This window comes from Aotus nancymaae, unplaced genomic scaffold, assembly GCF_030222135.1.
Source record: "Aotus nancymaae isolate 86718 unplaced genomic scaffold, 86718_ANA_hifiasm-v0.15.2.pri h1tg000099l, whole genome shotgun sequence".
In the NCBI taxonomy this organism is placed as follows: domain Eukaryota; kingdom Metazoa; phylum Chordata; class Mammalia; order Primates; family Aotidae; genus Aotus; species Aotus nancymaae.
In genome coordinates, this window is record NW_026988514.1 from 9,292,914 (window position 1) to 9,318,242 (window position 25,329).

A 25,329-nucleotide genomic window follows, 5' to 3' on the forward strand; every position below is an offset into this window, starting at 1 on the left:
AAGAGGCTGAAGGATCAAAGAAAACATAAATAATTTGCTTCAATATTTCAGCAGGCACAATATAGCTTATGATATCTAGAGCTGTGACCTAACGCTGAGCTTGATAGCTTGCAAAGTAATCAGCCAGAATAACAAGACAGGATTTTAAACAGCTCACCTTCGCTTGATATGATAATGTATCGCGAAGGTCACACTGTGGAAGAAAAAACATTCGTCACAATAGATGTTATCATTTGTTAGGCCTGAAGACATTTTTTAAAAAGGGTACAGAGGAAACTCTCCTAGTGGCCCTGAAATTAAAATCTTCTAGTTCAGAACAGTACCACAAGGGCACTTTCTTGCTTTCGTTTCTTAGCTTTTAGCAAAATGCAAGGCAGTATGCTCTTAGAAGACATGTTTCTGTTGATGATTATAATATATAAATAATAACATATTTGCCTGTTATATGCCCTTCTACCTACAAAACCTTCTGTCCCACGCACTTTATTTTATGTCTTTCTCTGTTGCCCAGACTGGAGTGCAGTGGCGCAATCTTGGCTTACCACAACCTCCACCTCCTGGGTACAGGCAATTCTCATGCCTCAGCCTCCCGAGTAGCTGGAACTACAGGTTTGCACCACTATGCCCAGCTAATTTTTGTATTTTTAGTAGGGAAGGGATTTTGCCATGATGGTCAGGTTGGTCTCAAACTACTGGCCTCAAGTGATCTACCTGCCTCAGCCTCCCAAAGTGCTGGGATTACAGGCGTGAGCCACCGCATTCAGCCTCATGCAATTTATGTCTATATGCCCATATGTTTAAATTTAACCCATACAGTAGTGGTTTCTTTTTTAAGATGTTAGGCCCAGGATGGGGGAGGTGGCTCATGCCTGTAATCCTAGCACTTTGCGAGGCCAAGGTGGGCAGGTCATGAGGTCACGAGTTCGAGACCAGCCTGGCCAACATAGTGAAACCGTCTCTACTAAAAATACAAAAAAATTAGCCGGGCATGGTGGTGGGTGCCTGTAATAGCAGCTACTCAGGAGGCTGAGGCAGAAGAATTGCTTGAACCCAGGAGGTGGAGGTTGCAGTGAGCTGAGATCATGACATTGCACTCCAGCCTGGGGGAGACTCTATTTCAAAAAAAAGATGTTAGGCCCTGCATTTTAGTTTAGTTTACTATCTCCTACCCACCCAATTTGTATTATTTCCCGAAAATTATGCAAAATCACTTTTGCATAATTATTAAAAGATACATTAGTAAATATTAGCACACAGGAAATCAATGATACGTACAGTGATCCTAAAATAAGCAGTGCTAACAAGGCAGTGTAACATGACACAGTGTAATATGAATGGCAGGTACCTTCAATTAGTTTAACTGAAATACTTATGAACAGATACAGCTCTTCAGATATATGTAACTGTATTCCTAAGTTCCCCACTGATGCTGTGAATCAGAAAACAAGAGGTTCTACAGAAAGCAAGAGGTTCTCTTATGTAAGTTATGTGCTTTCATTTGCCCTCAGCATCTAGAATGAGGCTCAAAATAACTGAGGGAAGGCAAATCTCAATTTTAGTAATAGGTCTATATAATATTAGCACTTTTTAAAAAGCCTGTAACATTAGCACTTAAGATGGATATGTCTATAGTCCTTCAAGTAGTTTTCATCTCTGAAATAATTTTAAAATCACAGAATTTGAAGTTATAGGCTGGAAAGGACCAAGAAATATGGAACTGTGTAATCACATTTAATCCAATACTCATTTTACAGATCAGGAAAACAAACCTTAAAACTGACTTGCCCAGGGTCCTACCAAATAGGAGCAGTTTCTTGTCCTAAACTCAAATTAAGCAGCGGCTCTCAGACTTTGCTGCACATTAAAATCACCTGAGGAGCTTTAACAACTGCCTCATTTTCTACATAAAACATTTTAATTTACATTAGCACTGGGGATGACTTTGGGCATCAAAGTTGTTGTTAAGTTTCCCAGGTAATTTCAATGTGCAGCAAAGTTTGGAATAATGGAGTTGGGGTGAAAATCAGAATCTTCTGGGATGCTTTTCTTCACATAAAGAAGCCTCACAGCCATCCCTGTTTTTCAGCTGTGAATCCATCTGTTCCTGGGCTTTTTTGGTGACTATTAATTACTGCCTTAATTTCAGAACTTGTTACTGGTCTATTCAGGGATTCGACTTTTTCCTGGTTTATTTTTAGGAGAATGTATGTGTCTAAAAATTTATCCATTTCTTCTAGATTTTCAAGTTTATTTGTGTAGAGGTGTTTATAGTATTCTCTGATCATAGTCTGCATTTCTGTGGGATCAGTGGTGATATCCCCTTTAGCATTTTTTAGTGTGTCTATTGGATTCTTCTCTTTTTTCTCCTTTATATCAGTCTGGCTAGTGGTCTATTTTGTTAATCTTTTCCAAAAACTAGTTCCCGGATTCACTGATTTTTTGAAGGATTTTCGTGTCTCCATCTCCTTCAGTTCTGCTCCGATCTTAGTTGTTTCTTGCCTTCTGCTAGCTTTTGAATTGGTTTGCTCTTGCATCTCTAGTTGTTTTAATGGTAATCTTAGGGTGTCGATTTTAGATCTTTCCCACTTTCTGATCTGGGCATTTAGTGCTACAACTTTCCCTCTAAACACTGCTTTAGCTGTGTCTCAGAGATTCTGGTACACCGTGTCTTTGTTTTCATTGGTTTCAAAGAACTTACTTATTTCCGCCTTAATTTTGTTATTTACCAAGCAGTCATTCAGGAACCAGGTAATTCAGTTTCTGTGTAGTTGTACGGTTTTGAGTTTCTTTTTTTCTTTTTTCACATAGCACTTATTCTAAAATGGACCACATAATTGGAAGTAAAACACTCCTCACCAAATGCAAAAAACAGACTGAGAGACTGTTACGACTTTCATTCTTTTGCATTTGCTGAGGAGTGTTTCACTTCCAATTATGTGGTGCTGAAAAGAATGTATGTTCTGTTGACTTGGGGTGGAGAGTTCTGTAGATGTCTATTAGGTCTGCTTGGTCCAGAGCTAGTTCAAGTCATGAATATCCTTGTTAATTTTCTGTCTCATTGACCTAATATTGACAGTGGGGTGTTAAAGTCTCCCACTAGTATTGTGTGGGAGTCTAAGTCTCTTTGTAGGTCTCTAAGAACTTGCTTTATGAATCTGGTTGCTCCAGTATTAGGTGCATATATATTTAGGATAGTTAGCTCTGCCTGTTGCACTGATCCCTTTACCATTATGTAATACCCTTGTCTTTTTTGATCTCTGTTGTTTTTAAGTGTGGTTTATCAGAGAGAAGAACTACAAACCCTGCTTTTTTTGCTTTCCATTTGCTAGGTAAAGATTCCCTCATTCCTTTATTTTGAGCCTCTATGTGTCTTTGCACATGAGATGGGTCTCCTGAATACAGCACACCAATGGGTCTTGACTCTATCCAGTTTGTCAGTCTGTGTCTTTTAACTGGGGCATTTAGCCCATTTACATTTAAGGTTAATATTGTTCTGTGTGAATATGATCCTGTCATTAAGATGCTAGCTGGTTATTTAGCAAATTAGTTGATGCAGTTTCTTCATAGTGTCATTTGTCTTTGTATTTTGCTATGTTTTTGCAGTAGCTGGTACCGATTTTTTCTTTCAATATTTAGTGCTTCCTTCAGTAACTCTTGTAAGGCAGGCCTAGCCATGACAAAATCCCTCAGCATTTGCTTGTCTGTCAAGGATCTAATAAAGTGTCCTTTTCATTGCAGTCAACATTGTCTTAAGGCATAAAGGCACCAAAAAAACAGCTATACTTTGCTGGGATTGCTTATCTGCTAACTGATTTTTCCTTCTACCATGACATCTAAGATTTTTTAAAAGAGAAATTGATACTTAATATTTAGAATCTGTATATCAATATATAGTTGACATCACTTTCTTAAAATGACTGCTGAAGAGGACAACCAAATGGCTGAAATAATTAATTTTAGAATAAAGGAATCTGTCCCTTGACACTATGGTTGTACTCACAGCTTTAGTGCCGTTTTAAGATGACGTTGACTGGCTGTGCTGTCGTCAAGGAAAACTGTCGAACATGAACGATACAGCCTAGTAGATACCTGAAGGGGAAGGAAAGAAAGTGTAAGTTAAACTTATCAAGGTGTATTTTTTTATTGGTTAAAATGTCAAATGACAAAGCACTAGGATATTTCTTACACTCTGTGAACTGCCTGAGTGTGGCATCTTGTGCACTCTATAGAGAACTCATTGGAGGCTCTTAACTTCCAGAGATGATGTTTGAGATACAGGTTATAAAATGCTGCCCTAAATAAAGTACCTGTCATCAAACCCAACAAGGATTTTATGAATTCCCTTTATAAATAATGAGAAAAGTTTAACATAAGATTTTATTTTTTTCTATAGTGATATAAAACAGCTGAGAATTCCTATTTCTATTATTTATTTACTACAGTAAAATGTAATGTATTAAATAGCATCGTAGAAGAACATTTTATTGCAGTGAATACAAGACTAATACATTTACTAAATTACTAATCCTAAATGTATTATTTCAGGTGACAAAACAAGTTTCAGATTCAGAGACTCTGTGTGCCAGTGTTGCTAGACCACCAACAAGTGAGGAAGCCATAGGTTTCTCTAGTCCTGTTTTCTTATGTGGAGGATAAAATTAGTAACAATTTAACATTCTCTCACACCCTGAAAACAGATGACAACTTAAAAATTTTAACTTTTGGCTGGGCGCGGTGGCTCAAGCCTGTAATCCCAGCACTTTGGGAGGCCGAGGCGGGTGGATCACGAGGTCAAGAGATCGAGACCATCCTGGTCAACATGGTGAAACCCCGTCTCTACTAATATAAAAAATTAGCTGGGCATGATGGCGCGTGCCTGTAATCCCAGCTACTCAGGAGGCTGAGGCAGGAGAATTGCCTGAACCCAGGAGGCGGAGGTTGCGGTGAGCCGAGATCGCGCCATTGCACTCCAGCCTGGGTATCAAGCGCGAAACTCCGTCTCAAAAAAACAAAACAAAACAAAACAAAACAAAAATTTAACTTTCCCTTCAAGTTTAAATAAGACAGCCATGACATGACTCAAATGAGACTCTTCGACAATACTTGCCATTAATTTCAAAACTTAATTTCATTCTATAAATCATTTGAGCTGCACCCTAGGCATTTTCCTGCTATACCCTACTCTCTGCATAGAATACCACTTTTCTCTTTCCTTGTTTCAGCAACTTTGACTACATCTACCCTCTTGGATCTGTTTGCCAGCAGCCATACCAAAACATGTTTCTTTGGTACACTAATGAGTCAGACTGACCACTGGTTACAAGAGACTAAGTATTCTCATGAGAAAGTATGCCTCTCTATAAAAGTAACAGTGGGCCCTAACTGTTCCTACATCCAGCTGCTGAGCATAGAATTCTGAATAAATCAAAAACTTCAACAAGTGTTTGACAAATTAACTGAGTCATCATTTGGACTAAACATCTTACTACATTTAATTAAAACAAAAACACTACTAACAGATCACTCTTTATAGGTATTATTTACGGTGTCACAAAATAGAAACAAATCATCTAACTTCAGTCAGCATAAATCAGAGTATGAAATGCTATGATCTTTAACAAGAAATGGAAGGGCTTACTTAGTGGTTTTAAGGTATAATAACAAAAACTAGAAAATAATCATACCTACTAATTTAACAAGTCAAAACTAAAGCCTTACCATCAAAGGTCCAGTTCCCCTTGGATACCAGTGCCCACCCACTGACTTCTTCCATTGTACCTGCTGCCTCTCATTTTAACCCATTAAAAACACTAAAATTGTTTTCCTTGTAGAGATCTTAAACCTCCTTGGTTAGGTGTACCTTTAAGTATTTTACTTTATTTTTCAGCTATTGTAAAAGGGGTTGAGGTTCTTAGTTTGATTCTCAGCTTGGTAGCTGTTGGGGTGTAACAGACCTACTGATCTGTGTACATTAATTTTGTATCTTGAAACTTTGCTGAATTCATTTATCAGTTCTAGGAGCTTTCTGGAGGAGTCTTTAGGGTTTTCTAGGTATACGTTCATATTATCAGCAAACAGTGACACTCTGACTTCCTATTTACTGATCTGGATGCCCTTTATTTCTTTCTCTTGTGTGATTACTCTGGCTAGGTCTTCCACTAACTATGCTGAATAAAAGTAGTGAGACTGGGGCATCCTTGCCTTGTTCCAGTTTTCAGGGGTAATTTCAACTTTTCGCCACTCAGTATTATGTTGGCTGTGGGTCTGTCATAAATGACTTTATTACATTGAGGTATGTCCCTTGTATGCCAGTTTTGCTGAGGGTTTTAATCATAAAAGCATGCTGTCAAACGCTTTTTAAACCTTTTAATCATAAAAGGATTTTGTCAAATGCTTTTTCTGCATCTATCGAGATGATCATGTGATTTTTGCTTTCAATTCTGTTTCTGTGATATATCACATTTATTGACTTCCATATGTTAAACCATCCCTGTATCCCTGGTATGAAATGCCTTTTTGATATGCCAATGGGAACTATAAAACATAGCTGAATGAAATCATGGATAACACAAACAAATAGAAAGACATCCCACACTCATGAATGGCTTAAATAAATATTGTAAAAATGACCACACTGCCAAAAGCAATCTAAAAATTCAATGTAATTCCTAACAAAATGCCATTATCATTCTTCACAGAAAAAAAATAATAATAATAATCCTAAAATTCATATGGAACAAACCAAGACCCTACTTAGTCAAAACAATACTAAGCAAAGCCAACAAATCTAGAGCCATCACGTTACCTGACTTCAAACTATACTATAAGGCCACAGTCACCAAAACAGCATGGTACTGGTATAAAAATAGGCAAACACACCAATGATACAGAATAGAGAACCCAGAAATAGACCCAAATACCTATAGCCAACTAAAACATAATGTGAAAAATTAAACCATATACGGTTTAATGCCTGGAATCATTGGCAAGCTACATGCAGGAAAATGAAACTGGATCCTCAATGCTCACGTATACAAAGATCAACTCAAGATGGATCAAGGATATAAATCTACAACCATAAACCATAAAAATTCTAGAAGATACCATTTGATAAACCCTTCTAGACACTGACTTAGGCAAAGACTTCATAGCCAAGAACCCAAAAGCAAATGCAACAAAAACAAAGATTAAGCAGGTGAGACTTAACGAAAAAGCTTCTGTACAGGAAAAGGAACAATCAGCAGAGCAAACAGACAACCACAGAATGGGAGAAAACCTTCACAATCTCTACATCTGATGAAGGACTAATACACAGAATCTAAAAAAAAAAAAAAAACAAATGGACAAGAGAAAAAAAAAATCCCATCAAAAAGTAGGCGGACATAAATAGACAATTCTCAAAAGAAGATATACCAATGGCCAACCAACATATGAAAACATGCTCAACATCATGAATGATCAGGAAAACGAAAATCAAAACCACAATGTCATACTACCTTACTCCTGCAAGAATGGCCATAATCAAAAAATACAAAAATAATAGATGTTGGTGTGGATGCAGTGAAAAGAAAACACTTCTCTACACTGCTGGTAACAATGGAAACTAGTACAACCACGATGGAAAGCAGTGTGGAGATTCCTTAAACAATTAAAAGTAGAAACACCATGCAATCCCGCAATCCTGCTACTGGATATCTACCCAGAGGAAAAAAAGGCATTATACAAAAACAATCCTTGCACATGTATGTTTGCAGCAATACAATTTGCAAGTATAAAAATATGGAAGCAGCCCAAATGCCCATCAATCAATGAGTGGATAAAGAAACTGTCATATGTCTATGTATAATGTGTGTGTGTATATATATAGAAACACACACACATATATATATACACACACACATACACATGTATATATCATAGAACACCACTCAGCCATGATAAGGAATAAATTAGGGGCATTCCCAGCAACCTGGATGGAACTGGAGACATTATTCTAAGTGAAGCAACTCAGGAATGGGAAACTAAACACTGTATGTTTTCATTCATACCTGGGAGCTAAGCTACGAAGATGCAAAGGCATAAGAATGATACAATGGACTCTGGGGACACAGTGGAAAGAATGGCAGTGGAATGAGGGATAAAAGACTACAAACTGGCTTCAGTGGATGCTGCTCAAGTGATGGGTACATCAAAATGTCCCAAATCACCACTAAAGAATTTACTCATATAACCACCTGTTCCCCCCAAAACCTATAGAATAAAAATATGTAAATAAATCAACGACAGCATTTTTGCCAGCAAACATAAAATAAAATGAAAACTAAAGTTTATGTTTTTCTCTCTCCTTTCTGGCAGGACAAATTTTAGATATGTTTTCTAAGAATAACATTTTTCCTTTTTCTGAGTCAGGGTCTCACTTTGTTGGCCCAGGCTGGAGGGCAGTGGTGCAATGATCGTTAACTGCAGCCTCAATCTCCTGAGCTCAAGCAATCCTCTACCTTAGCCTCCTGAGTAGGCAAAACTGAAGGCACATGCCACCATACCTGGCTAATTTGTTATTTCACCTTTTTGTAGAGATGAGGTCTCGCTATGTTGACCAGGCTAAAAATAAATAAATCTTAACTAACTTAAAATATTTCTAAGACTCTGGGCATTCATGAAAAAAACTTCATCTATAATAATAAGGTAAACTGAAAAACAGAAGGGGAAAAATTAAAAACCAATGCAGGTATACTGGTCTAAGCAGCCTAGTGTACGAATAACAAGACTATCAGAAATAAAGTAACAGAGAAAGTAAAACAAATTATCAAGCACAGACAGTCTGCAGACTTAGTAGCCTCAATAAAATGTAAAGAGTCCCACTGAGCTGTTGTTACAAAGTTTCAGAATCTCAGAGAGATAGAAGCTCCTAAAAAAGTTTCTACAGATATATAAAAGCCAACTACAAACAATGTATCACACAATGGCACCATTGTAAGAACAACATTGTAAAGCGAGCACATTGTAGAATATCTTCAGAATCATAAAATTTAGATTCAACCTAGAGGTTTACTCTCTATCAAAAAAGAGGGATTTTAAGTCTGGGCAGATCTCTCAACATCTCCACCCAGGATAACAGGACTGAAGGAAACACAGAATCTAGGACACAGGTGATCCCACACAAGACAGCAGTTATGAGAGGATCCCAAAAGACTTTAAGGAGATGTCACAGAAAGAATCAGAAAAGCAAACATCGAGCACTGTATATTGAATTACGATGACAAAAGGCCAAAGTAAGTTGTCACCCCACCCCCACAACAACGAAAAATGGAACAGATACATTTTAGCAGATGGAAAATAGTTGGAAAGGCACATGATAGATGCTACAACACTTGATGGGGAAAATGGCTGTTAGAAAACAGGCAAACGAATAGTCAGAAAATTAGTTTCATGCTAAAAATAATGGTTTTGAAAGCAAACAGACCAGCCAGGGGCTACTTACTGCATTTGGCTGGGTAAAGTAACACAGGCTAGGAAGAAAGATGATCCAGAAGAAGTGCAGAAGTGCTCAGATTTCAGAACTGGTTCAGAGAAAAAATGAAGGAATATGTAATGCAGAGGCACAATGACAACACCGTATGACTTAGCACTGAATAATATTTGCATAGTCATAATCATGTAAATATTAGATTTAATGGAAAAGTGTGCTACAATTGGAAGAAACAGAGGGAGAAAAATAAGGTCATGGTGTAGTGAGGAAGCTATGCTTGCATCTGCTATGGCAGAAAGTCAATACACAGTGCTTACAATTAACTAAAAGACAGTGCTGACAATTAACTTAGCTAAATTAAAAATATGACTCAATATTTAAGGCAGATCTTTATACCACAATCAGACTATTGAAATTTAACTTAAATGTCAGACATTCTTAAAAGGTGGACACACTAAGCTGAAGACTTTTCTGAATACATTTGATACTTAGGAAAATGTAACAGATTTAGAAAAGCCACAAAAAAGTCCATGCTATCAGCATGGGGTCCTCATTATAATTTAAAGTAATTAAGAGAGACATACTTTTATGTCAAACTATCAGTTTTTTAACTTTTTGACTGTTTACTTACATGCTTTGTATAGTTGCCTTTTCTTATTTCTTCTACTAAGAAAGAAAAAAGAACAAACAAACTGGTCACTTCTAATACAAATACCATAAAATAAAACTAGTTGTTAACGTCTTATTGATTACTCCTAAATAACATGGGAACAAATTCAATTTTAAAAAATTATTTCAACAATTCATATTTAAATTAGCTGGCATGATACATCTCATAAAGCAAAATATAAAAACTTTGTTTCACTTTTTGGACTAGTTTACTTTTTGTTTCTATTATATACAAATGAAAGAAACCTTGTATACAAAAGGAAAGGGCCAAAAAATGAGGCCAGATGAAAAAATTAGCTAATAAAAAAGTTTAACTGTTGCATATATGAGCCATGATCCATTAGCATTTTCTCATTCTGTATTTACACATAGCTTACTTTTTTACCAGAATTTAAGAGCTAACAGCTCTAGGAACTACTTCCTGGCCAGGCACCTATCTCTAGATGCACCAGAATCCCAGTAAGCATTTTGAACCACACTTAGTGGTCACCTACTAATATGTCACTAAAAACAAAACAAAACCAAAAAAGAGTCTTTACACAACAGGAAAGTAACCTTTTTAAGTTTAGATTTTAAAATGAGTATATAAACCTCATTGAACATGGTGTCTGCAGCACAAAAAGTCATTTTTTTTCCCTAAAAAAAAGGCCAGAATAACAAAAGCTCCAAGAGTGACCTAGGCCATGCTTTGTTTCCTACACTGCCTCTGCCTTTAAAGCTAAAAGGGCCTTGTAGGCAAACATTGCTATCACTGAACAGTGAGGGACACACAGTAGCTTTTTTTTTTTTTTTTTTTTTAACTGCTTCCATGCTCTCTACGTGTGAGAAGCCCATGGCTCTAGAAGGAACTGGGGAAACAATTCTGATATGGTTTGGATATTTCCCCCTCCAAATCTCATGTTAAAACGTGATCCTGAATGTTGGAGACAAGGCCTAGTGGGAGGCATTTGGGTCATGGTGGATTCCTTATGAATGGCTTGGTGCCATCCCCATGGTAATAAGCGAATTCTCGTTCTGGTAGTTCAAAAGAGCGTGGCACCTTCCCCCTACCCCCGCCCCACCCTCTCACAGTGTGGAACCACCTGCTTCCCCTTTGCCTACCATCATGATGGTAAGCTTGCGGAGGACCCTACCAGAAGCAAATGCTGAAGCCATGCTTGTACAGCCTGAAGATCTATGAGCCAATTAAACCTCTTTTTGTTATAAAAGACTCAGCCTTAGGTATCTCTTTATAGCAATGCATAAATGAACACAAATTCTAGACAGAAATAACTGACTCAAGACAGGCAAAGTCTACTCAAACTACAAGAAACAAAGGTTACAAACTCCCATTATTTTACTGTGCTGCATCACTTCACATACGATTATAGATCCTCACTTGTATTCTTGCTGCTTAAATCAACAGGAAAACTTGGCTGTGTATGGCTTTTTAGCAAACAAACAAGGATTTAACATAACACTGAGGAAAATAAGCAGGAGTAGGGCATGTTTAAATTTACATTACATCAAATTAAAAGGTTAATAGAAGTTTTGATTAGCATAAACTTGGATGTGATAAATGCATGTGGTCGGAGGACTGTGGAAGAGGAGGCCAAAATCACAGATTCAATCCTTGTTGATGAACAACTATTTCTTTTTTTTAAATTTGTTTAAATGGAAACCAAGGTGAAGCCTAAGTTCTATCAGTCAACTTTAAAATGTACTCTCTGGAGCAAGGGAAAAGGGACAAAGAATTATTAAATAAAGATAAATCTACAACTCCTCCATCACATGACAAATGGTGTTGATAAAAAGATGGTAAACTGTACAAATAAAAAGTTTACATGTTTTCACTAACACAATAACAATTAAAGTATATCACATGGTAAAATAAGACAAGACAAGTGAATATGTGAAAAATTGAAAAATTTAAACCAATGTGAGTTTTTCTAAAATACTTTCTACAATACATTTGATCAAATAAGAAGTGTTTTCACTCTTTTTCTTGGTGGAAAACACAATGGTGTCTCACCATCTGTTCGAGATTTTCTCAGGAATATTGTGCTTGTCTCTGGATCGTCAGAAGGGTTGGGCTCCAAATCCATACCTATAGAGGGAGAAAAGAAAAAAGACGTGATCACTTTTAACAGTTTATCAACTCATTTCTTCGACTGCTGTATGTAGGCCATTTCACTACCTCTACCTTTATTCTTATCCACTGAAATGAATATGTAGACATAAGATGGAGCCAGGCAAGATGGCCCATGTCTGTAGGGCTGAGATGGGAAAATCCCTTAAGGCTAGGTCAGGAATTTGTGGCTAGCGTGAGTAACATAGTGAGACCCTCCGAAAGAAAGAAAGAAAGAGGTAAATGTTTCCTTTGAGTTGTGTAAAATCAACTACATAGAAAAAACAAGATGGCCGTACGTTTTAAAGACAGGTCTATTTTATAGGCAAAATATATTATTTATTCTGGAGCTCAAACATTTAAAAAAAAAGTAAATTTAGCATATCTGTCACTTCCATGTCACTCTGAGGACATAGAACCTTAGTTCCATTGAGTAGCTATCTTCCACAGTAGTGTAAGATCTCTAAGTCTTCATTAGCAATATATAGGGAGAACATACACAGGCCTTTGGATTGGAAAGGGATAAATGAGACATACATAAACTGTGTTGTAATCCTAAAGAATGACAATAAAGAGCCTTTTTTGGGCTCTCATCCAACACTACCAGTCTATGAACTGGTATGTAAAATCACTCACAGGCTTTCCTTACACCAGCAACCAGAGTATAAGTTTACACAAGTACTGACATATTTTGTGTATAAAAATATAATCAACTCACATATCTGTTTATTCTAAATCCTTAAACATCTTGAAAAGTGAGTATAGTACTCCAGGTTACAAAGTCACACTCATCATGAGTCTTAATTATCCTACCTCCGAAAAAAATTAAGAGCCCAACTAAATTTTTTTTGTTTTTTTGTTTTTTAAGTTCTGAGAAACATGTGCAGAACGTGCAGGTCTGTTACATACCTACACATGTGCCATGGTGGTTTGCTGCACCTATAAACGCATCATCGAGATTTCAAATCCCACATGCATTACGTATTTGTCCTAATGCTCTCTGTCCCCTTACCCCCTGGCCCCTGAAGGGTCCCAGTGTGTGATGTTCCCCTCCCTGTGTCCATGTGATCTCACTGTTCAACTCCTACTTATGAGAGAGAACATGCGGTGTTTGCTTTTTGTTCCTGTGTTAGTTTGCTGAGGATGATGACTTCCAGCTTCTTGAGCTTTAGTTTCTTATCTTTGAACAACATGCTATTGTCAGGAGAGGGAAGGACAAAGGGGAAGCCATGGCAACAGACACTCTTACACAGGCAAGGTCTGGCATTTTAACCTTCAATCTTAGTATCTTACACATTAAAAGTCTACCTTTACAGTTCATGTCTTTTGAAAGTTTTGACCACGAACCATCCCCTACCTCTCTTTTAGAACAAGAAGGTAAATAAAGTCTGTTAAGTCACCAGAATAAATCTAGAGATACATTCTGTGTTAAAGTAAGAATTTTAAAGTAATCAGAGCTTCATGGGTAAAGTACTTTGGGGGGGAAAATATCCATTTTTTTGTAACCCTGTCCATGACATTTCATACCTTTCACAATTATTTTAAGCACCTTCCATTTTCTTTCCTTTTGTGTTCAAATTACAGTTAGAAGAAACAGTGCCTATTAAGATGACTTAAAGCAACCCATTGAGAATACCCTATTATCTCTCCCATGGCAACCTTCGTTCTGATTTTAAATAAGAAATCCCCAAATATTTCAGTATGAATTGTCTTCAGATTTAGCTACTTTAACACAGGAAATAATTAGGCACTTAGCTGGTTCCTTCACTTAGGTACCATCTGGATAGGTACAAAGAAAGAATGGGATGGATACTGGAAAGTTGGAATATTTAAGTTTGTATTGAAAAAGGGAAGAGAATATTCCAAAGAAGCCTCAACAAAGTCCCACAGAATAATAAATAGAGCTACCGACAAGACGAGCCATAAATAAAAGGTCCCATGCCAGCCTGAGAGAATGAGATGAGGGAGCAAGAACTGGGTGTTTGGGAGGGGAGGAGAAAAGAAATTGACTGGACTCCGTGGAGAAAGACTGAGCGGTGGGAATGGGAATGCAAGGCAGAGCCAGCCTTTGCTCCTGGCCAGCCCTGGAAAAGCTGGTTACAGGTAAAAAGGAGCCTGAGGTTCGGGATGTCCCCCAGGGAACCTTGGGGACAGCAGCAGCCAGCGGTGTGGCCAGGGCAGATGGCACCGTCACCTCCTTACCTTCAGGCATCTCTCGGTCACGGATGTGGTGGACGTGAAGTCCTACATCAGCTTCAACAATCAATTCAGCAGGCTCTTCAACAGCAGCCATGGGCGCTGCTGCTATTGTGTCCTCAGCTGATGCCTCACAGACCTCAGATTGAGGGGGACACCCTGACCCCTCATGCTGTTCCAACTCAGGGCTGGCCTTGGGGCACACACAACAGGTCAGTATGCACCCCATTGGACTGTCTGCCGCCACCTGTGCCTCTGCTCACAGTGTTGGCCACGCACTCCCGCTGCCCTAGGCCGAGGTTATGCTGCACTTGGCAGAGATGGTATCACCGCTGCTCGCCTGCCCACCCCACAGCTCAGCCCCAGCCCCAGCCCCAGCCCCAGCCGGGGCTCGGGCCAAGGCCCGCACCCTGCCGCCTCCCTTGAGTTGACTTGCTTGGGAGAGTGAAGAACAGCCGACTTATTTAATAGGTTGTCAACCCAACGAGCGCTGGGAGACACAACAACTGCCTCAAGACAGTACAAAAGGAGCTCCTCCTCCTTCTGCAGTCACCTACAGACTGAAGCCCACTGGCCCACTGGCCTCAGAATGCCCCGCCCCATAACTCACAATGCCCCACCCTGGATTCCGCCCCTCCCCCGCAGCCTGGGCTGCCCCACCCTGTGGTTTATGATGCTGCTGCTCTCCTGGCTCCTCATGCAGTGCCAGTGGGACTAAGGTTTTCATTCATCACCAGTTTCCTGAGCTTTTTAGTCCTAAGAAAAGCACAGGGTGGTTCATTACTGGAAGCCATCTTACCCTATGAGTTCTATACAAAGTCTCAGTTAGTAGAGTGGGTCCCATTAGCAACCAAGTTGAATAACTTTTATTTGCTAACTGAATGTAGATACAACTGAATTGTTCACTGCGTTTGTAATGAAATACTCCTCTCCTGTCTTCCAAAGAGTGGTAGTTTTTGTCTGCAACTTGATCACAGCAATACCTGGGGCCCTAGCTCTACTCTCACTAAAGAGTTATGGCTGTGTGTCTTGAATGACACCTTGGGACCTATCCTGCCTCCACCTCCTTCTCCATAAAATAGAAACCTTCTGAAATGCTGAAACTTACCAACTCCCTTTTTTCCCCCCGTTTCTTCCTTCCACGTAGGGACTTTCAGATTTTCTTTTACTAACAAAGCTCTAAGTATGATTTTGTTAGACAAAATCAAGAGCCATAAAGTGGGGTACCACAGTCCTAACTCAATAAAGATGAATACTCGACATCTGGCAAGCAGTATGTGCCTGACAGTGTTCCAAGAGGGCTATGCTCATTTAGCCCTCAGAAACAATCTCACAGATTTTAGAGAAGACATTGAGATGGAGAAGGTAAGTTATCTCCCCAATGTTACATGACTCTCAGGCTGGGGCCATTATTTAATCCAAGGTAGTATGAATTCCCCAATTCCTCAAGTGTGATTATCAGAAAGTGGATTGCTTCATGTTGACACTGCTATAAAGAAATACCTGAGGTTGGGTAATTTATAAAGGAAAGAAGTTTAATTGACACATTCCACATGGCTGTGGAGGCCTCAGGAAACTTACAATCATAGCAAAAGGGGAAGCCGTCACTTCTTACATGGCAGCAGGCCACAGAGTGTGTGTAAAGGAGCAACTGTCAAACACATATAAAACCATCAGATCTCAGGAGAACTGACTATCACAAGAATAGCATTGAGGAAACTGCCCCCATGATCCAATTACCACCCACTGAGTCTCTCCCTCAACATGTGGGGATTATGGGGATTACAATTCAAGATGAGACTTAGGTGGGGACATGACCAAATCATATCAGAAAGAACAGGTAGAAGTCAAGGTTGGAGGGGAAGTGACATTATAGATTGGCATATTTTTTTAAAAAAACTTTTTTTAATGTGAATTTTAAAATGCCACTTCTTCATTCAACACCGATGAAGTCCCTTCTACATGCCAGACACCGTATGTATTAAACAGTCTCAAATCTCAATGAGAACTAACTGAAACAGATTTACGAGAAAAAAGCAAAAGTGGTAGAAAGATACGAACAGACACTTTTCAAAAGAAGGCATATATGAGGCCAACAAACATATGAAAAAGTGCTCATCATCACTGGTCATTAGAGAAATGCAAACCGAAACCACATTGCGGGACCATCTCACGTCAGTTAGAATGGCGGTCATTACAAAATCTGGAGACAACAGACGCTGGAGAGGATGTGGAGATATAGAACACCTTTACGCTGTTGGTGGGAGTGTAAACTAGTTCAACCATTGTGGAAGACAGTGTGGCAATTCCTCAAGGACCTAGAAATAGACATTCCATTTGATCCAGCAATCCCAATACTGGGTAATATACCCAAAGGATTATAAATCACTCTATTAGAAGGACACACGCACACGTACGTTCATAACGGCGCTGTTTACGATAGCAAAGACCCGGAACCGACCCAAATGCCCATCGACGATAGACCGGACAAGGAAAATACGGCACATATGCACCATGGAATACCATGCAGCCCTAAGAAACGATGGGTTCATGTCGTTTGTAGGGACGTGGATGAATCTGGAAACCAGCATTCTCAGCAAACTGACACAAGAACAGAAAATCAAACACCACACGCTCTCACTCATAGGCAGGCGTTGAACAATGAGAACACGTGGACACAGGGAGGGGAACATCACACACTGGGGTCTGTTGCAAGGGCCGAGGGAGGGACAGTGGGGGACGGTGGGGAGGTTGGGGAGGGGTAACATGGGGAGAAATGCCAGATGTGGGTGACGGGGAGATGGAGGCAGCAAACCACATTCCCATGTGTGTACCTATGCAACAATCCTGCATGACCTGCAAATGTAACCCAGAACCTAAAGTACAATTTAAAAAAAAAAAAAAAAAAAAAAAGATTTGCAAGGAATCAAAAAGCATTTAAGTATCCACATGAAGATAGTTATCAGCAAGACTGATACTGCAAAAAAAAAGAAAATCAAATCAGTGATTTCAAGACTACGTTGGAGAAGTTCTCCAAGAACATAGAGGAAAAGGATAACTGAATCAAAGTGATGAGAAGGAGAGCTCTGTGAAACCCAATTTTAAAACTCCAATATTAATATAATAAAATTTTCAGAATAGAGTAGAACAACAAGCTAATGAAAAACAACAACAACAACAACAACAACAACAACAACAACAACAAAGAGAACACTTTTTCTTGACCTTTAAAAAAATCATGTTCTATAAAAAGAAATCCTCACATAGACATATCCTGGCAGAATATGTATTGAAATGCTGGAAAACTTTAAACCATTCCAGGATCTGAGACAAGTACCTAGAAATGAATGCAAATCAGACTGACCCTGGCTTTTCCTCTGTGATAGAAAATTCAGGGAAACACTAGAATACCATCTACATAGTTGAGGGGAAGGGTTAGAAACCCAAGTAACCAGAGATTTTGAAAACACAAAATCTCTGAGCAGACGCCCGCCTCTGCCTTCCCAAGCACAGGGTCTAGGGCTGGAGAGGGCTTTATGCTCCTGGGGGCAGTTCCAGAGACAAATGCACATGACAGAGACGTGCTGTGAGACAGCGTGGGTCTGGGAAGGGACAGTGTGCAGCCTGAAGCTGGGGGCTGGGGCTTGGGAGGTGCAGGGACTGGGTGGGAATCCCAGCTCTGCCTGAGGCGCACCCCACAGTCACGTTGTTTGCGCACTGCAGGGGTCCCCACCACAACATGCTGTGGTTGCACTGGTCCCGTGTCCAGCCTGGGCTTCCCTTGGGGGTCTGTTCAGCATCCATGGCCTGGCTGTGCCCCCCACCCCCCGGAGTCTGACTTGAGATGGATCAACATGCAATCAAAGCTATAGCTCTGTATGCTAGACAGAAGCCCAGAGGTGTGTGGGGAACTCTGAATGAAAGGGTCAAGGGGGCTTCTGCACGAGGAGGTAGGGGCTGTCCTTACTCCCCGGGCCCCAAGGCAGCTCAGGGCCAGAATTGAAAGCTGAATCCTCAGTGCAAAGAAAAACCCTCCATACGTCACGAGAAGCTACCGAAGTAAAAATTCCATTTCTAATGATCTGAGACAGTGAAGCTTAGAAGCCAACCTCCCCATTCCAAGCTAGGTCAGAAAGCTGCTTTGGAAACTTCCCCGGGCCTTGGGGACCAGTCAGCTGCTATGATCCCAGTCAGACCTCCACGAGGCGGCCAGCCTCAGGGCCACAAGTTCAACAGCACCAACGATCACAAGGCCAAAGCCATCACCTCAGGTCCCTCTGTGGGGTGTGCAGAGGGGGACCCGGGCTATGGGAGCTGTGATGACGACGACGTGTGTGTGGAGGGACCTCCCCAACACTCCAACGTATGAATGGAGGTAAATTTCATCAGCCTAGCGTTCACACGCACGGCCCAGTTCCCCTAAGTCCACTCCCCCAGGGGCGTCAAAGGTCTCAGCCTTGCACGAGAGATTTCCCGACTTCCCAAACTTTCAAGTTTGGAAAGCCTTCGAGGTTTGTCTTCCTGGGTGGGTTTCTGCTGTGCCTGAGAGGTGGCCCAGGGCCACGTGACGGGGGGAGAAACTAGCCCAGCAGGCCTGGGTTCGCCTACCACTCTGCCTCTCACCTGCTGTGTGACCTGAGGTAAGTTACCAGACCTCTCTGAATATGTTTTCCTAGCGGAGCTTTTGATAGCTGGCTGGTGTGGGGCGTGCGGTCAGGAAATGCTGTTTCCCTGCCACTTTTCAAGGTTTCCTCTTCTCGGCCAACATTTAAAACAGTTCCCACAGGCTGGGCGCAGTGGCTCACACCTGTAATCCCAGCACTTTGGGAGGCCAAGCAGTAAGTGCCCCACGGGCAACAGATGTGCTGCCTGGGGTGGGGGTGGTTTGCTGTTGGGTCTGGGAACCGGAAGAAGGGGCCAGGGAGGAAGCACCCTGGAGCTGTCTGGGAAGCAATGCTGGAGGCTGTGCCCGCCTGGGCAGATGGTCAAGATGAGGCGCCCAGCCGCAGACAAAGCTGCTGAGGCTGTCGGGCTCTGTGCCTCTGTGCCTGCCTGGCACAAGATATGGAGCCAGGACTGAGTGGGCCTCTCTGTGCTCTGGGCTAACCAAGGATGAGACTGGGGCATGCTGGAGAGAGAGCTGACTCCTGACAACTTGGGCTTTGTGTGGAGCAGGTAAGGGAGCCCCCTCCACTCGTCTCCCCATGCCAGTGGTGCAGTGCCCAGAGCCTGCAATCCTCACTCTGGGCGTGGGCCAAGAAAGAACGGACCCTTTGGCTGGTGCACTAGGCGACCTTCAGGCTATCTGGGACCAGCTCTGACAGCCTCTGCTCTGGGATCAGCTGCCGCAGCAGCCTACACATGCCATGGGGCAGCAGCGGTGGCATCCCTGGACACTGGCCCCAGTAGCATGGAACCCAGGAACAGATACTGCCACAGTCAGCCCGCAGATGCAGGAGGGCAGGAGGTGCTCAGTCACAACTCTGTGTCTACTACAGTGCCCAGCGCCTGCAAACCTGTGCTCTGGGCCAGGCCCAAGGAAAAGTGGACCCTAGGGTGGGGGATGGCGCGGTACACTCCACGGCCCTCAACGCCCTCGGGGAGCAGCCCTGCCAGAATCTGCCAGGGGCTCAGCTACAGCTCCCACCTGGAGACGGCGCAAGTCACTATCGGTGGCAACCCCTGGCCCTGTCCTCCCCCACCAGCAGCAGGAAACCCGGGACCGGATGTCACCACGGCGCCTAATCTAGGTTGTCGGCGGCACAGCTGCAAGGTGATGGAAACCGGTGCTCAGCCTCATCGTGGGTGCTGCAGTGGGCCCAGAGCCCGCGACCCCACACTCTGGGCTTGGGCCAAGGATGCACGGGTCGTAGGGTTAGGGGGAGGTGCCTTGGGCGACCCCCAGGCTGTCTGAGACCAGCCCTGCAGCCTCCCGTGCGTTCTGCTGCACCTGCCACTTATAGATGGCATTCAGCAGTGTGGTGGCAACCCAGGATCCTGCCCGCCTCCAGCAGCAACGCGGACCCAAGGGCCAGACCCTGCTGCGGTGCCTAAATCAGGCCTCGAAGCAGGAGGAGGACTGGAACTGGCATCCAGCCCCATCTCAGTGGCTGTAGGGTACGCAGCACCTGTGACCAGCACCCTGAACCAGGGTCGAAAAGGAAAAGGAGGAGGGCGGGAACAGGCACTGCCACCCTCTGCCACGGGCTCAACCGTAGCTGCCACCTGCACACGACGCGGCAGAAGCGGTGGCAGCCCCAGCTCTGCCTGCAGTAACCAGCAGGGGGAGACCCGGGGACTGAGGCCGCCTCAGAGGCTGCCACCTGGCCACCTCTGCACCCCTGTCCCTGCCCCGGTGGCAGCCAGCCACGCTCCTACCTCTCCGGCGCTCTGCAGTCTCCGTCGCTGCCACCCACCGCAGCGAGGCGAGCCGTGGTGCCACAGGCTCCAGGCTCCAGCCTCCAGCATGCAGCAGATGGATCTGCCTTCTCCTGGCATGGAGCAGCTGGGCGGGCAAAGCCAGAAAAGCCTAGAACGGGACACGGAGAGTGGTAGCGTTAGACCCCCACCTTGTCCTGCTGGCCACTGGGTGGCACGGGCCAGTTTCAGTGAAGGCACTCACACCCACCCTCCACAGTCCACAGCATCTCCTTTTGGCCCAAACTGGCTAGGGAGTGGAGACTGGAGACACGATGGGGCCTGGGCTTCCCGCTCCACAGGAACCACCGGGACCACCCAGGCTGTGCTCGGGAAGCAGGAGCAGCAGAAACTCAGACCCAGCCAGCCCTCCCCACCAATGTGCCGGTTCCCACTCCTGAGACCTCCACCCACAGGGCCCTGTCACCCCATGGTGTCTGCTACTGCATGCCTGGGCATCCCTGGCAGGCTCTGCAGCACAGAATGTGAGGGCTCAGGCCTGGGAACCATGATGGGTCTGGGTGCCCTGCTGTGATCAGGATTTTCACAGAAACATGTGCCCGCCCCGCGGGAGGAGATGGTCCTTTAGAGTTGAGAGTCCGGGGAGAGCAGGACCACTCCTCTCTCAGAGACCACCGCTGTCACCGAAACCTCCATCGCCTGCCACTGGTAGTGCAGCTTCCGACAGAGCCCCTAATCCGCTGCCACCGGCAGCGTAGCCCCAGGATAGTGTCAAAACCCCATCCCCCACCACCAGCAGTGTAGCCCCAAGACAGTGCCAACACCCCATCCCCCACCACCAGCAGTGTAGCACACGATGGCAGCCCCTAACCTGCCCCCGCCCCTGCCTTAGACACTGCAGCACTCGATGGCACCCGCAAACCAACCCCCTGCCACGGGCAGCACAGCCCGGGAGAGCGCCCCAACAGGCTCCCTGGGGTGGGCAGTGTAGCCACAGATAGGGTCCCCAAGCAGACCCCCACCGCAGGCAGTGATGCCCCCATATGGCACCCAAACCACCCCCCACTGCGGGCACTGCAACCCTGAACAGTGGGTGCCCTAACTCACTCCCCGTCGGGACCAGTGCGGCCCTGGATAGAGCCCCCAACCAACCCCCTGCCTTGGGCAGTGCAGCCACAGACAGCACTCCAAACTCCCTCTCCACCTTGGGAAGTACCACCATGGATAGCTCAGGTAGCCCGACAGTGCACCCAACCTGCCCCTGTCACAACCCACGCAGCCTGAAATAGCACACTCACCCACTCTTTGCCAGGCAGTGCAGATCCCTGGGAGCACCTGACCCACCCGCCGCCTCTCCACCACTCGGGCTGTGTATCCGGCCCCCACAGTTCCCCCACCAACCCTCTACCCCCCTCCACAGGCAGTCCAACCCTGTGTAGCTCTCCCAACAAGCCCCCCAACCTCTGTCTCAGTGTAGTCCCCATGGCGCCTTTAACACCACCCCTCCACCCCACCGGAACCCTAACCCATCCTCCACCGCCAGCACTGCGGCCCCGGATAGTGCCCCCAACCTGCTCCCCGTGTGGGCAATGCAGCCTTGGATGGTGCCCCCAAACAGCTCCCAGACACAGGCAACGATGTCCTGGATAGCACACCCCCCACCCACTGGGGGCAATGTAACACCTGATAACACCCCCAACCCATCCCTCACCGCTGGCAGTGTTGCACCCCACAGTGCCACCAACCCATCCCAGACGAGGGCATTGCAGCACCTGATAGCTCCTCCAACTCACCCCCTACCTAGGGCAGTACATCCCTGGACAGGGCCCACAAGATACCCCATTGCTGCTGACAGTACCGCTTGGGACAGGCCCCACCCCAGCCCCCAGCAATGGGCAGCACATCCCAGGAAAGGGCCCCCAACCCTCTCCCCTATGCGGGCAGTGGCGCCTCAAATAACCCCCCAACCAGCCCCCGCAACACCAGCAGCGACACCCTGGATAGTGCCCACTGCCCATGGCAGGGCACCCGCAAGCCGTCCCCCATGCCTCAGGCTGTGCGGGCCAGGACGGCGAACCTATCCCACCATCTTTTTACCTTTCCAGCTGCGCTGTAGTCTCCGTCACCGCCACCAACCGCAACCGCAACAGCGAGGCGAGGCGAGGGGATACTGCAGACTCCAGGCTCCAGCCTCCAGCATGGGCAGCTACTACTCCTTCAACTCTAAGCCGGCTCGGAGCAGGTAGGCCCACGTACTCAGAAGGATCTGAAACGGTGAGACCAACGTGTACACACACACAGAAAAACACTACCAAGTAGCAGAAAAATCCAATCTAGAACCTGACCAGGCAATCCTGCAGACATAAAATCGAAAAACAGGTAAGAGATTACGTCCTCAAAATGAGCTATTCATTAGGAAAACGTAATTCGCCCGGCAAGGTGGCTCACGCCTGTGATCCCAGCACTTTGGGAGGTCTAGTTGGGCGGATTATCTGAGGTCAGGAGTTTGAAACCAGCCTGACCAATATGGTGAAACCCCACCTCTACTAAAAACACAAATAGTAGCCAGGCGTCATCGTGGTGGGTGTCTGTAGTCCCAGCTACTCAGGAGGCTGAGACAGAACTGCCTGAACCCGGGAGGTGAAGCTTTCAGTGAGCTGAGATTGCGGCACTGCACTCCGGCCTGGGTGACAAGAGCCAGACTCAGTCTCTTAAAAAAAAAAAAAAAAAAAAAAAAGAGGAGGAATGCAGGTGTGGTTTTAGAAAAAAGGAACTCATACACTGTAGGTAGGATACTCCAGCTCAGAGGGCCGTGGGGCTCGGAGGGATCCAGGTCCCAGACTTCACCATGGCTCAGGGCCTGTGCACTCCTAGACACTGGATGCAGGTCTAGGATGCATGGACACAGCCTTCCCGGCAGGGTTGTGGACGCTGTCACAGCCAGTACCCTACAACCGCCCCCACACGGACGACTGGGGCCCAAATGCCCACAAAGAAGTCAGGACTGGAAAGCACGGAGCCGCGGAGAAGGAGCAGGGAGGTCGGGAGGATTCCCGGTGGGGTACAAGTCCCCGCCACTTACCGCAGAGATGTGTGTAGTCCTCAACCATCACGTGGAAGCCACCACGGCTTCTGCAAAGAAACTCGCTCTGACCGCGCCGCGGCCTCTGCTGACTACTTCTGGCCAGGCCGGGCTGCCGCCTCCGCTGACTCCCTCCGGCCGGGCCGGGCCGGGCCGGACTGCCGCCTCCGCTGACTCCTTCCGGTCGGGTCGGGTTGCCGCCTCCGGTGACTCCCTCCGGCCGGGTCGGGCAAGGCTGCCGCCTCCGGTGACTCCCTCCGGCCGGGTCGGGCAAGGCTGCCGCCTCCGGTGACTCCCTCCGGCCGGGCCGGGCCGGGCCGGGCCGGGCCGGGCCGGGCCGGGCCGCCGCCGCCTCCGCTGACTCCTTGCGGTCGGGTCGGGTCGGGTCGCCGCCTCCGCTGACTCCCTCCGGACGGGCCGGGCCGGGCCGGGCCGGGACACCACCTCCGCTGACTCCCTCCGGTCGGGCGCCGCCTCCTCTACTTCCGGGCGGGGCGGGGCGGGGCGGGGCGGGGCGGGCGGGCGCCGCCGCCTCCACTGATTCCCTGAACCCGGAAGGCGTTCATCGCAGTGATCTGCGATTGTGCCATTGCACTCCAGCCTGGGCGACGGAGCAAGATCGTGCCTTTAAAAATAAAAGCTTTTAAAAAGGAAGTATGACTGTGTGTCTGTGTCAGAGCATGCAAATTCGACAAGTATGTGTGTATGAGAGAGCAACACACACACACACACACACACACACACACGATGGAAAGAATGAGGACAGTTAAAGGAAGGACACACACACACACACACACACACACACACACACACACACACACACGGCCTCGGCCAGAGTGGCACTGAGAGGCCTGGCCCACCGGCTGGGGAGGCTCAGTTGTTTGAAGTGGCTTGGGTTGAACCAAATAAACAAATGTCACAGCTCTAGAACTGGCACACCCATCACCCCATTGAATTTTCATTTTTGTTTTTTTAACAAAACAGGGTCTCACTGTTTCCCAGGCTAGTCTCAAACTCCTGGGCTCAAGTGATCTAATCGCCTTGGCCTCCCAAAGTGCTGGGATTACAGGTGTGAGCCACCAAGTTTCATCCACTGAATTTTCAGAAAAGCGCCATGAGGTCGTTCTTCTAACCCATGTTACATCTGGTGGGGCTAAGGCTCGGGAGGGGAAGCCTGCTGCTCAGGGTTACTTGTGACACTTGATGAGTCACCGGTGAGCCAATTCACCCCAAGCACAAGCCCTTCTCCCAGGCACCGGCATGTCCAGGTCCCTCAGCAGCAAAGGCACATGTGGGGGCCTCTCATCTGAGGGTCTCTTCAGGCCTTTTTCACACCCCACAAGTGGCATATTCATACATTGACTCATTCCTTTGTATGTGCGTTCATTTACTAAATCCTTGGTGAGTACATTCACTCATTCATTCATT

At 45.2% G+C, this 25,329-nt stretch overlaps 1 protein-coding gene across 1 annotated transcript in view; it reads right to left on the reverse strand.

The window, feature by feature from the left end:
• LOC135271962 (WASH complex subunit 2-like) overlaps window positions 1-23,021 on the reverse strand; it is a 95,181-nt gene extending 72,160 nt beyond the window's left edge. The window contains exons 1-6 of the mRNA XM_064370083.1: window positions 22,917-23,021; window positions 20,820-20,970; window positions 12,150-12,224; window positions 10,101-10,135; window positions 4,001-4,089; window positions 158-193 (exon numbers count right to left, since the gene is read on the reverse strand). Coding sequence (XP_064226153.1) covers window positions 158-193; window positions 4,001-4,089; window positions 10,101-10,135; window positions 12,150-12,222 — 233 coding nt within the window. The 5' untranslated portion in view covers window positions 12,223-12,224; window positions 20,820-20,970; window positions 22,917-23,021. The remainder of the gene's footprint in view (window positions 1-157; window positions 194-4,000; window positions 4,090-10,100; window positions 10,136-12,149; window positions 12,225-20,819; window positions 20,971-22,916) is intronic.
• Window positions 23,022-25,329: the final 2,308 nt, after the last annotated feature.